Source organism: Solanum stenotomum, chromosome 12, assembly GCF_019186545.1.
Source record: "Solanum stenotomum isolate F172 chromosome 12, ASM1918654v1, whole genome shotgun sequence".
NCBI lineage: Eukaryota > Viridiplantae > Streptophyta > Magnoliopsida > Solanales > Solanaceae > Solanum > Solanum stenotomum.
Window position 1 is genome coordinate 32,226,605 of NC_064293.1, and position 14,244 is coordinate 32,240,848.

At 32.8% G+C, this 14,244-nt stretch overlaps 1 protein-coding gene and 1 non-coding gene across 2 annotated transcripts; both read left to right on the forward strand.

Annotated features, from left to right (window-relative positions):
• The first annotated feature begins 515 nt into the window (after positions 1-515).
• On the forward strand, positions 516-602 carry LOC125849585 (small nucleolar RNA SNOR75). Its single transcript, XR_007444664.1, has one exon. It is a non-coding gene; the product is annotated as a small nucleolar RNA SNOR75 (small nucleolar RNA).
• A 7,373-nt stretch (positions 603-7,975) lies between these two features.
• Positions 7,976-13,461, forward strand: LOC125848344 (cytochrome P450 85A3). The gene is made up of 9 exons (XM_049528195.1): positions 7,976-8,166; positions 9,597-9,921; positions 10,886-11,038; positions 11,129-11,377; positions 11,556-11,645; positions 11,745-11,823; positions 12,939-13,045; positions 13,129-13,253; positions 13,357-13,461. Exons 1-9 carry the CDS (start codon positions 7,976-7,978, stop codon positions 13,442-13,444), a joined length of 1,407 nt encoding a protein of 468 aa, XP_049384152.1. The 3' UTR covers positions 13,445-13,461.
• The last annotated feature ends 783 nt before the right edge of the window (positions 13,462-14,244 follow it).

Consider the following 14,244-nt stretch of genomic DNA (forward strand, 5'->3'; position numbering starts at 1 on the left):
TCATGAATGAATCATTTTACATGTAGTTGCTCGAAATGTAAGCACCTTCACTTTCAACCCTAAGTTGTGAGTTTGAGTGATTAAGAGCGCAAAAAGGTGGAAGCTCTAGGCGAGGGGTAAAAAAAATGTAGTTGCTCCTAGTTACCGTCAAACATAAGGGACTATATACTATGTTTCTCTACTTTCCTCCAAATAGAATCAGAAAAGGCCACAAGTTGCAAGTTCAGCTGCTCAATCCCGGCCCATATGATTTTTAAAGCCCTTCTGGCTGTGAAAACCCTAACGCTAGGCTACTCACGACCTATAAATACACTGCTTCGTAAACTATTGTTGCATCTGTCAATTGCTACACCTGCTGAGTATCGATTGTTTACTACTAGTGTGGAGTTTGTGTGTTGATTATCGTATTATTTTATCGGTTTTTTCTCATATGTTTTGATTTTGTGATTTTCGGTTTCTCCTCATATGTTTTGATTTTGTGATTTTGCTCTATAGTTATGGTGGCTTTGGGAGTTCCTCAGTGATGAACAACACAGATGACGAGTCTGATATCCATTCTTTTAAAAAGTGTGAAGACAAAACGAGGCATTTGTCTGAGAGGAACTCCAATCAAAATCACCTCTTTTTTTTCCCCAAAGTTAGGTTGGCTGTCCATTATGTGGACAAATATTTTAAATTGCACTCCTTGTGAGTAGACCTAAGATTTTTAACATTGAACTCATAACATTTTTGAAGATATGCAATCATATCTTACAATTTTTAATACTTCAATTTATGTTTTACATGGAAAGTATTGGATTCAAATGAATTGAATACTGATACCCTACATCTGACTTTGGACCCAAATAAAACATTGAAATCAGCACCTCAAACGAGCAAATGCATAGTAATTGAAAAATAAAAATGCTTGTAGTTGAAAATAAGTATATATTGGAGATACCTGTTTGTTGGATGAACTGAGCCCTATTATTGAGTAGTTCGCTCTGAATAGCAAAATGGCATGTTTGAGACTGAGTAACTATTATTGTTATTCATATCATGATAATTTGAAATTAACAACAAACCATTTGGTGTAGACATTCCACATATCATGCATGCCAATTTGGAATCAAGGGATTATAGGAAGCAACATATCACAAATGTTTGTTTGAGAAAAATAAACAAGCAAGAATATTAAATTAAGAAAATCTTTGAATCTGAAAACTTCACCTGCCCAAAAAAAGAGCTGCAATCAAAGTACACATTTTTCTTAGAGAATTGGTTCCAATTGATTGATGATATCTAGTAACAAAAAGAGGAATATAATGTAATCTCTCTTTTTCTTGTTTTGGCTCTTCTTTATTTTACTCTACTTGGCCTTTTTGAATCTCGAAGCAAGAATTTCTTGTGAATTGAGTATAACATCTCAACAACCATTTCACCCTCTCTCTTTTGAAAGAAGATTAAGAGCAATTTGTTAACGAGTATAACATCTCAACAACCATTTTGTTGCAGAAACACAATATGAGAACTCAGATAATTAAAACAGTGACAATGCTGCTCTGAACAAGTCTTCATCTCAATTCTCATTGTATGTTTGGTTAATGTAACTGTATCTATTAGGGGAACTTTCGTATATAGCCACTCAAAAATAGCTTAATTACGCTCCATAACTATAGTTTGTTAATTATGATTCGTAACTACATGTTATAGGGAGGAGAGTGGCAAGCGAGATTGGGAGAGGGAGGAGAGAGGCGAGCGAGAGAGTGGGAGAGAAGCGAATTGTATATGTATATCTGTCAAAAATATAGTTGTATATATGTAATTGGTATACATATGTATTTGTATATCTGGCAAGCGAGATTGAGAGAGAGACGAGCGAAATTGGGAGAGGGAGGAGAGGCGAGTGAGAGAGGGCAATAATTTTTATAATTCACATCTCGTTTGTATATGTAACATCTCGCAATTTGAAATAACTAGGAAGAAACTAATAATTGGAAATGGTCATTTTTGGAAAGAAAGAAAATCTGGAAATTTTGTCAAGTTAGAAAAAGTTGAGTTTTGACCAACTTCAAACGGCCATAACTTCTAACTCAGGATGAGTTAGAGGTACTTCCAGATATGGTATGAAAGCTCTTGGATTGATCTTTCCAACGCCGCTGAGTTTGTGTGATTCCGAGTTTGTATGAGTGAGTTATGCCCTTTGGAAGTTGGGCTGTTGGAATAAGGAAAGTCCAATTCGGATTTTGAAAGGGTAGTTTGGTCTTTTCCTTGCCCAATTATTTATTTCGTTTTTGGTAATTAAGTTAGGGTCTAATCAGAATTAGATCAGTTTACGCCTTTACCAAAATACGCTAGGGCTTGGAGAAAAGAGAAAAAAAGAGAAGAAAGGAGAAGAGAAGCAAGATTCGTCAAGATCGTCGAGTTTAGCTTGTGGATTTCGTCAGGGTGATCCCTACAAGGTATCTGAGATCACATAGCGTTGGGTTAGTTCACCCACGCGCCAACCATGATTCAATTCAACGAATTTAAGTCTTTGAAAAGTTTAGAAATTGAGTTCTTGATGAATATTGTTGAAGGTTTCGTTTGAATTCTTATGGGTTGTGTTGTTGAAGTTTCTTGCGCTTTGATTCATGTTTTCCGGGTGTAATTTCGGTTTGATTCTACCATCTATTGAGAGTATAAATGATTCTAAGTGTTTGGGGAAAGAACTAAGTGGAATTAGAGGGTTTAGAGTTGAAAAACGAAGAAGAAAATTCAGGATTTTTTGGGGAAGGGCCTGAGGCGCCGCGCCTCTCAGTGTGCCCCAAAACAGTTTCTGAATGAGGGGCTCTGGGGCGACGCGCCAGCCAGAACACCCCAACTTGTTCTCTGAATTTTGAGGGCTGGCGCCCCGCGCCTCTTAGAGCGCCAGGGACGCCAGTTCTCCCCATTCGTTCCCCACATTTTCGTACTTGTTCCTTAGCAATGCACCTATATTTTCTAGTTGATTCCAACACTCTAAGGTACATCTAAACATCATGAAATCACCCATAAATATGAGATCATGAACCTTCAATCCATAATCCAATTCAAGGAAAGTTAAGATCAAAGTCAAGAGAAGTTCTTAGAGTTTTCCAAAAGTCATTTCCAAATGTTTTAACTTTGTTTTAAGACTTAAAGTTCAAGTTGAGTAAAGAGTAAAGAGTAAAGTTTGAAGTTCATTTCCTCAAAGGTATATGGGGACTATGTATTCCCAAAGGGTTTAAAATGTTTTCACATTTAAACAAGAATGGAAACCTCGATTTCCAAAGAACCTTTGGGCTAGTTATCAAAAAAGAGTAATCGCTTTCTAAATGAAGCAAGAGAGGAAACTTTAATTTCCAACATAGCCTTTGATCTAAGTTTTTGAGCACTAATCTCAAATCACAGAAAAAAGTATGTTTTAAACATAAGAGCTAATATTATATTTTTGGGAGTAGTACTGAGCACCGATATGGGGGAGAGTTCAAACAACTCACATCCCCTATAAACCATGTAGCCATCATAGGTAGAAAAGTGTTATACTTTTTAGATGATTCCTTTAGTGCTTTTTAACATAGACTAGTAGATCCACTTAGTAGTTCAGGTTCTATACCCTCAGCAAGGTATAGGACGGCCCTGACATCGTGAGACAAAACGCTGTATCATCACAATAACTCTTACGTGATGGTTGTCGGTTAGAGAAACTCCCACAGAAGTAATTGTATTCTTAAATACACAGTTTATGATATTTTTACATACATTTCAGAGTTATATGCATCTTTGCATACACACAGAGTTGAAATCATGTTTTTAAACAANAGAGAAGCAAGATTCGTCAAGATCGTCGAGTTTAGCTTGTGGATTTCGTCGGGGGAGATCCCTACAAGGTATTAGAGATCACATAGCGTTGGGTTAGTTCACCCACGCGCCAACCATGATTCAATTCAACGAATTTAAGTCTTTGAAAAGTTTAGAAATTGAGTTCTTGATGAACATTGTTGAAGGTTTCGTTTGAATTCTTATGGGTTGTGTTGTAGAAGTTTCTTGCGCTTTGATTCATGTTTTCCGGGTGTAATTTCGTTTTGAATCTACCATATATTGAGAGTATAAATGATTCTAAATGTTTGGGGAAAGAACTAAGTGGAATTAGAGGGTTTAGAGTTGAAAAACGAAGAAGAAAATTCGGGATTTTCTGGGGAAGGGGTTGGGGCGCCGCGCCTCTCAGTGTGCCCCAAAACAGTCTCTAAATGAGGGGCTCTGGGGCGACGCGCCAGCCAGAACGCCCCAACTTGTTCTATGAATTTTGAGGGCTGGCGCCCCGCGCCTCTCAGAGCGCCAGGGACGTTAGTTCTCCATATTCGTTCCCCAGCTTTTTGTACTTGTTCTTAGTAATGTACCTATATTTTCTAGTTGATTCCAACACTCTAAGGTACATTTAAACATTATGAAATCATCCATAAATATGAGATCATGAACCTTGAATCCATAATCCAATTCAAGGAAAGTTAAGATCAAAGTCAAGAGAAGTTCTTAGAGTTTTCCAAAAGTCTTTTCCAAATGTTTTAACTTTGTTTTAAGACTTAAAGTTCAAGTTGAGTAAAGAGTAAAGAGTAAAGAGTAAAGTTTGAAGTTCATTTCTTCAAAGGTATATGGGGACTATGTATTCCCAAAGGGTTTAAAATGTTTTCACATTTAAACAAGAATGGAAACCTCGATTTCCAAAGAGCCTTTGAGCTAGTTTTCAAAAAAGAGTAATCACTTTCTAAATGAAGCAAGAGAGGAAACTTTGATTTCCAAGATAGCCTTTGAGCTAAGTTTTTGAGCACTAATCTCAAATCACAGAAAGAAGTATGTTTTAAACATAAGAGCTAATATTATATTTTTGGGAGTAGTACTGAGCACCGATATTGGGGAGAGTTCAAACAACTCACATCCCCTATAAACCATGTAGCCATCATGGGTAGAAAAGGGCTATACTTTTTAGATGATTCCTTTAGTGCTTTTTAGCATAGACTAGTGGATCCACTTAGTAGTTCAAGTTCTATACCCTCGGCAAGGTATAGGACGGCCCTGACAGCGTGAGACAAAACGCTGTATCATCACAATAACTCTTACGTGATGGTTGTCGATTAGAGAAACTCCCACAGAAGTAATTGTATTCTTAAATACACAGTTTATGGCATTTTTACATACATTTCAGAGTTATATGCATCTTTGCATACACATAGAGTTGAAATCATGTTTTAAACAACTTTTCTTTATATTGCACTTGTTTTAAACTACTTTATATTGAAATGAGTTCAATTATGTTGAGTTGAGTCGAGCCATGTAAGTTCTTCAAATTCTTTTCAAGCCTATGTTGTGTTTAGCATTCCAACTCGCATACTCGTACATTCAATGTACTGATGCCAGTTGGCCTGCATCTTATTATGATGCAGACACATGTAACTAGGATCGGCATTCGGCGCATAGTTGATCCAGTGAGCACTCCAGAGTCAGTTGGCGAGCCTCCTTGCATTCGAGAGGACTCCTTTTATTGCTTTAAGTTATTTTATTAGTTCATTAAGATGTCGTGGGGTTTGTCCCGACATCTATCTCAGTTGTTTTAGAGGTTTCATAGACAGTCAGATGTTAGTTCTTTAGTTTTTTCATTGTCATTATCTTATGTTAAGACTTGAGTTTGCCTAAATGGCCAAGTTGATTGTTCCATTATAACATTCTAGTTTATTACATAGACTTGTCTTTGTTGAATTAAGTCTTCCACTGAGTAAGTAAGCCAGGCCAAGGGTTCGCTTGGGGCCAACAATGGTACTTGAGTGCCAGCCACGTCCGGGGTGTAGGCTTGGGGAGTGACAGTATAATTCGCGGGTACGTTTGTATAATTCGCGTGTTTTTGTATAATTGAGTAATACAAAGTTTGGAATTGTACAAATATGATAAAACTCGAAATAACGAATTTATACAAACATAAACATATGAACTTTAAATAGTTCTACAAATTATATTATTCCTAAACATAGTTTTATATGTTGGCTGGCTATGCACATGAGACTATTAACAAGAGATAGACTAGCAAGGATGGGAATATGTCAGGAAACAGAATGCTTATTGTGTGAATGCAAACCAGAAAACATAGACCATCTCTTCTTTGAATGTGAGTACTCTATGAAATGCGTAAAGATCATTGAATGGAGCATTGTGGAACAAAGCAGTAGTCAGACCAACCGAAAAGATCAGGGAGGAGAGCAAAGGGAGATTCATGAGCAGAATACATAAAGGGATCAAATGTAAAGACAGAAAATGGATAGATAATTTGTATGTATAGATAGAAAATTCTACAAAATGGAAGGGGAGATAGTGTTAGATAGTATAAGAGGATGGAGAAGTAGATTGTAATAGCGTCACACTAGTTGGTTTTCTTCAATAAAATGTTAGTTCGATCAAAATTTTTTTTATACAAATGTGGCGAATTATACTAACGTGGCTAATTATACAAACTCGAAGTCAGCCTACGTAATTAATAGTTAATGTTAGTCGCGAGTGATAATTATAACAAACTATAGCTATAATAATTAATTAAGTAGTATAAGTTTGCTTAACCATATATTTTTTTCATATTAATTCTATGCATCCATTGTTGATACAGTGATATACACATGATATACAAAAGAAAACTCACGAGGAGTCATTTGATTTTTTAGTGGAACTCTGGCGTTTTTTCGACGGAGCAACAATGGCCGACGACGGAAAAGTGGCCGGTGGGATGTGGACAACGATGTTTAGGATTTGTGTGAAAGAGAACACAAAATTCCTTTTTTTTTGGATTTGTTAGAGGTTGTATATGTTTTGAAAAGTTACTATTTTTATTTTTTGAAACTAAAATAATATTATTAACAGAAAATTATTATAAAAGGCTATAGTATATTATGTCGTTTGATTAGACTTTTGCTATTTACATACCATCTCTATTTTTTGCCTTGATACGGTTTTGGGAAGATGAATTTCACTATCAAAAACCCATGACATGTAGTTTTTGTCTGATATATCGATCCAACAATAAATTCACGTTTAGAAAAAAAATGTCTTTAATAAAAAATGAAAATCTATTCCATCGAAACTTTCAAAGTATTTGCTCGAGATGACATCACATTGATATAGCATATTATAAAATAAAAACTATAAAATCAATACATAGAGAAAAAAGTATATAATATAGAGATTGATATACTTCCTCGGTTTCTTTTTAGATGTCATTTGGACTTTTCGAAAGTCAAATTTGACTAATTAATTTTCAAAGCTAAATTAGATTACATTAATTTAATATTTTAAACTGAAAATTTAGATATTCAAAACAATACGAAAAGTACTATAAATTGCAAATTTTTGAATATCATTATAATGAAAAAAATACATCTTAAAATGTTAGTCAAAGTTTTATCCTTTGACTCTAAAAAGAAAAGGAGACTATTGCAACTAAAAAGGAGCAGATACAATTTAATTACAAGCTTATTCAATTGCAAACTTATTTAGGAGACTATATAATGAGCATACACAATACAATGTATTTATTTATTATTAATTATAATTATAATTTTTATGTAAAAATGAAATTTAATGTATTATTCTATTTATTGAAAAGTCAAAGATGTTATGGAAAATTATCAAATTGCAATCTTGTATGATTACAAACTTATTTGATTGAAGACTTATTTAGGAAAATGAATAATCAGAATTCACAATACAATGTATCTAGCTATCATTATTTTACTTTCTCTAAACATATAAATTAATTTATTATTTATGAGTCAATATAATCTTATTTACTTTCTCTAAACATGGAAGCTAATTTATTTATTATGAGTCAATATAAAATTAAAACATGATCAACAAGTTATTATGACTTTAAAAAGTTAGAAATCAAAGAAAGTCTAGACAATTAATTAGCCTGTGTGTTATAAGGTGGTTTTGAATTTCTTAATTATTAGGAGCATCAATGGCCTTTTTCTTGATTGTTTTTGTTATGATTTTTGGATTTTGCATGTTGAGTGTTACTCTATTTAGATGGATTGACATTGTGTACAACAAGAAAAATTTGCCTCCTGGAACTATGGGTTGGCCAATTTTTGGTGAGACAAGAGAATTTCTAAATCAAGGTCCAAACTTCATGAAAAATCAAAGAGTCAGGTACATATATATTCATTTCTTTCACTCTTTTACATTTTGCTTTAAATGTATGAAGGGGGTTTAACATATATATAAAATTCACGAGTAAAGATCCCACTCAGATATACATAAAGGCATAAATGACAACCAGGGCACACATGTTGCTGCTAAGGATAGGATCCTGCTTTGGCTATAGAATAGATGAGAGTGACACATATCATAATCAAACTAAAAAAGAAAATGAATCGAGACAAACCTTATACATCTATTTTTTGTACATTTTAATATGTTTTTTTAAAATCCCTATTACAATCGTCACTAAAGATCTTATACACTAGTATCAAGACTAGAATTTTTGTGGATGCTTTAGCTACAAGAAAAATAAGAAGTGTGACTAATTAAAGAATTTGTAGCAATTTCATCACAAATTTTATTTTTATCCTAGATTTGTCATTAGGATAAGTATGTTTATGAATGATGATGTGCTGACTGAATAATTAGACTTACACTCAATTTGGTCAAATACAGTCCATTAATATAAAAAAAAATAATTCGTCAAACCTTATAAATGGAAACAATATCATATAAACAAACAAAAAACACATTTACTGTTAGTGAATTGACCAAAATATTTGATTTGATTACAGTAAGATCTTACTACAAAAATAAATAAATAAATAAAATCTACAGATTAGATTTAGGAGAAAGTAAAACAAATAAAATAGCTTCTATGTAATGATGTAGCAGAAGTACAACAAAAGAAAAATTGTTGTGTTTTTTTAAAAAAATGTTAAGAGAATATTAATCTGAATAAACGACTCAATATATTTAACCTTCAATGGATTAAAATATGTATTTTTAAACCCACTTATGGAAATATATTATATTTGAGTTTACTGCCGTAGTAAAATATAAATATCTATGTTTATCAATATTTTATAGGCTAACAATAGTTTCAACTCATATTTATCCAACTATATCAAAATACAAGTGATCCAATTCATTAAAATATGAATTAAATGAGCTAATTTAATAAACATGAGCTAAAATTTTCGATTTTAACATCATACTTTTGCTCTATCATGTCATAAACTTTTTGTTATGAAATAATGGTCGTGTTACAAATGCTTGTGATAATTAAATTTGTGACAAACTATGTCTCAATTAAAGTCAATTTTTTCCAAGTCGTCATAAAATATATAACATAATAAAGTTTAAATACGGTACAAATAGCGATGTACTAAAAAAACAGATAAATCTATCACAAACCTAAACTTTATTTTCAATATAAATAATAATGAAATAGTAATTTATTTATTGATTTTGAACCTCCTGAATGTAAGGTTGACTTAGTGGTCGAGGTCATCTTGATGTTCCAAGTTCAAATCTTAAGTACTACTTTATTATTTTTTCCTGATTTACCTTAATTAGTGATGTTTTTGTTGTAATAGGTATGGGAATTTCTTCAAATCCCACATACTTGGTTGCCCTACTATTGTTTCAATGGATGCAGAGTTAAATGGATATATTCTGAATAATGAAGCAAACGGACTTGTCCCAGGCTACCCACAGTCCATGTTAGACATTTTAGGGAAATGCAATATTGCTGCTGTCCATGGTGCTGCTCACAAGCACATTAGAGGAACACTTTTATCTCTAATAAGTCCCACAATGATCAAAGACCATGTTTTCCCCAAAATTGATGAATTCATGAGATCACATTTGAGTAATTGGGATAATTGCAATGTCATTGATATTCAACAAAAGACCAAAGAGGTGAGCTCACAAATCTAATACTCTAATATAATAGTATTGTTTTTTGATCACTAGTACTATGATTTAGTTTTATATATTCTTCCTCTCTCCGCCCTATAACTGGAAAAAAAAAAACAGACTCGAATAGAAGAAGGGGTACTTGAACAGAGGGTTGTTTCAGATTAGTGAAGATCGAAATTGAGTTGCTTAAGATTCTAGCTTTAGTAAAATAGGGGATGGATTTGGCTTGAACATAGGTTCAAACTGAGTTTGAAGGGCCCTAGCTAGAAATGATGAAATTTGGGGAAAACATGGAAGAAATTGGCCGCAGAGAGAGCGCCTATCTCTCATAAGAGAAGGAGAGTCACTTTTTTTTAGAGTATATTAATGAGTAGGACAATACTAGCAAGACTGTGTTTGGTAGTTTTTTTTTTTTTTTTTTAATTAAATATGAAGAAACATGATTTTATTGATAAAAGTAATGTGGGTATATATCTGTTGATTCCTTGCTTTTTCTTTCTTAAGATTTCTTTGTGATTTAAGGACCGTTAGTGGCGTATTTCTTGAATTACAATGATTTGGACTTGATCCCTATAAAAGGATTTGTTTGTGGATATTTTTGAAGTATTTGATTATCAAGAAGAGTAACATATTTTGATATATTTATGAATATCCAAAGAGTTTAATTACAGAATATTCAAATATTTGGTAGGGAGTCATATTTTTTTATAACATATTTTTCTAGGACGATAAGTTTCTTAAGAAATGAAGAAATCGATTTTCCTTGTAAAAATAGTGAAAACAAGTTTTATAGAGTAACAAATATTTATTCCTCACCCTCTTTCAAAATACCCAATCCCTCCTTGCCCCCACCTCAATAAGACAGTTTGTCTACATTTTATATAAATACTTTTGAGATTATGTTTTCTGCTTACTTACCATATTATTAGAAAACACCTCTAAAGTGCTAACAAATTGCTCTTAGATGGCATTTTTCTCATCATTGGACCAAATTGGCGGATTTGCATCTAGCTCATCAATATCTCAAAAATTCAGGGCTGGATTCTTGAAGCTTGTACTTGGGACTATTTCATTGCCTATAAATTTTCCCACCACAAACTATCATCGCGGATTCCAGGTAAATAACGTATCATATATTTAACTTATATACACTGATAATATAATAGATGTACCGTATTTTGATTACAATATGAATGCGTTGATCCAGGGGCGGAAAAACATTGTGAAACTATTGAGGAAAATAATAGAAGATAGAAGAGGTAGCAAGGAAATTCAACAAGACATGCTTGGTTTCATGATGAATGAAGAAGCAAAAGCAAGATACAAGTTAAGTGATGAAGAGATAATTGATCAAATTATAACAATATTGTATTCTGGATTTGAAACTGTCTCCACTACTTCTATGATGGCTGTCAAGTATCTTCATGATCATCCAAAAGCTCTTGAACAACTTAGAGTAAGTATTTAATAATTAATAGATATTGCTTGATTAATATTAAATCGTTTTATCAGACGCAACCTCTCTACCTTACCTTTAAGGTAAATGTAAGGTCTGCATACATTCTACCCTTTCAGACCTAACTGTGTGGGACTACACTGAGTATGTTGTTGTTCTTGTTGTTGTAATTTTGTAGAAAGAACATTTGGCAATCAGAGAAAAGAAATTGAGTCTGGAGGATCCAATTGATTACAATGATTATAAGGCTATGAGATTTACAAGGGCTGTAAGTGTTACATTTTTTCATAAGATTGTTTGTGAAATTAATGAATGTTGCAAATTGATTCTATTTTTATTATTTTTTATTCTTTGTTTTGTGGTGCAGGTGATATATGAGACATCCAGGTTAGCAACAATTGTAAATGGTGTTCTTAGGAAAACCACACAAGATATGGAATTAAATGGTAATACATGCAAATTTAAATGATGCTATTGATATTTTATTTTTTTACTTTGGTAGATTATTTAAATCATTGTGATGTTATCTTGTTAATTGTTTTAATGATGGGTATCAGCGTTCTGGTGAATTACTAAGACTTCATGACTTTTGTTGTATATACCAACAAATTAGCGGATATGAAAATGTTGAGATGAATGTATTGACTTACTAATAGACATAGGATCATGAACAAATATATTCGAGTCAAGACGGGAGTATCCCAAGTGGTGAATAAAATGAGTGAGGTGAGATTGAGATGATGGACAAGATGGAGAGGAGATGCATAGATATGCCCCAGTATTGAGGAGGTGCGAGAGGTTGGTTATGATGGATTTTAGAAAAGGTAGAGGTAGATTGAATTGAAGAAGTACTAAAGAGATTTGATTAGACAAGACATCATGTAATCCCTACAACTTGATTACCGAGGATATGACTCTCGATAAAGGAGGAGGATATTGGGGCTGAGGTTTAGGGTATTAGAATGTTAGTGTTGTTTAGTTTCCCTTATCAGTAGTAATATTAGTAATTCTCCTGCTATAATATTCTTTGATTTTACTATTACCTGTTATTTTCTTTACTTCGTTTATCATAGTACTATCTATGGTTGCTCTTTCTCGATTATTTTCTAGGTATATATTTTTCTTGAGCCGAGAATCTCTTACCAGTAGTATTATTAGTATTATCTATGGTTGCTCTTTCTCTATTGGTTATGATGGATTTTAGAAAAGGTAGAGGTAGATTGAAGAAGTATCAAATTAGAGAGGTGATTAGACAGGACATGTCATCCCTACAACTTGATTACCGAGGACATGACTCTCAATATAGGAGGAGGATACGGGGGCTGAGGTTTAGGGTATTAGAATGTTAGCATTGTTTAGGTTCCCTTATCAGTAGTATTATTAATAATTCTCCTAATTCCTACTATCGTATTCTTCAATTTTATTATTACCTGTTATTTTCTTTGCTTAGTTTATCATAGTACTATCTATGATTTCTCTTTCTCTATTATTTTCTATATATATTTCACTTGAGCCGAGAGTCTATTACCTTTTATTTACTATGTTTTTCTTTGTTTTGCAGGATACATGATTCCCAAAGGATGGAGGATATATGTGTATACAAGAGAGCTTAATTATGATCCACAAATTTATCCTGACCCGTATACCTTTAACCCATGGAGATGGCTGGTTAGTAATACTCTCTCTTTCTGTCTCATTTTACGTGGCACCATTTAACATCTGAATAAATATTGGACATTTACGATATGTAGGAAAATAACTTGGAGTACCAAAGTTCTTTCTTGATGTTTGGAGGAGGTACAAGGCTTTGTCCTGGAAAGGAACTAGGTGTGGCAGAAATTTCTACATTTCTCCATTACTTCGTAACAAGATACAGGTAATATACAATATATATACATGTTTCACAACTATATTATAAAAAAAAAGAATTGAATTTCCTGTTTGAATTATAACATTATTATTAATGTTATGGTGCACAGATGGGAAGAGGTTGGAGGAAATAAACTGATGAAATTTCCTAGAGTTGAAGCACCAAATGGCCTATGGATTAAGGTTTCAACTTACTAGTAACTATCAAATTATCCAAACTCATGTGTCCCCTGCAGACTTCTTTTTATGTCTTTATTACGTAGAATACACCAAGCTCATGTTTGAGATATGGTGTCTACATACTTTTATACAATTATTATTATATATTACATAGACGTTATATGTACACCCTTATACATTATTATGTGCTACATATATATTGTATGTATGTGGGGTGCATGTGCAGCCATTAATTTCGGGAAAAATCATATATATAATCTTGAAAAATCGATAGAAACCGAAATATAGTTATCAGTGCACTTATGAAAATCATAAAAGGTTTTTTGGATTGCTTGTACACACTAATACATCCACCCATGTGACCTAGGTTCCCTATCCTAGCTACAACCTTTTTTTAGCTTAATATTGATGAAGAGTTTTTAAATCCTGAGTTCGCCTCTGTATATAAATATTGTAATTTGTCTTTTAGGTCGTTACACACAATGATACTTGTGAATATATTTATGATTCAAGCTTCAATTATTTACTCCTAGAAAAAGAGAATTTTAATGAAATTTTCATCTTCAATAGTTTCACACCTAGAAAAAAAAAACACTTTCTTCATTTCAATGTTCAATTCGTATTCCAAAAAGGAAATATTGAAATGACCCTTATATATGACTCACTTTTCTTGATCTTCATTTTCACATTAAGAATGCGAAAATCTTTATAATTGCTATTGAATTCAATATCGCTATAGGAACATTTACAAAGAGTGCTAAATGCCATTAAAATGTTATATTTAGTTATAATTATATTATTACTATGGTTAATTAACT

What these genes read in the sequence shown, in the direction of transcription:
- LOC125848344 (XM_049528195.1), top strand. Translation starts at nt 7,976, where the DNA reads ATGGCCTTTTTCTTGATTGTTTTTGTTATGATTTTTGGATTTTGCATG. An exon ending in ATGAAAAATCAAAGAGTCAG is followed by an intron (nt 8,167 to 9,596) that starts GTACATATATAT and finishes TTGTTGTAATAG; the next exon opens with GTATGGGAATTTCTTCAAAT. An exon ending in AAGCTCTTGAACAACTTAGA is followed by an intron (nt 11,378 to 11,555) that starts GTAAGTATTTAA and finishes GTAATTTTGTAG; the next exon opens with AAAGAACATTTGGCAATCAG.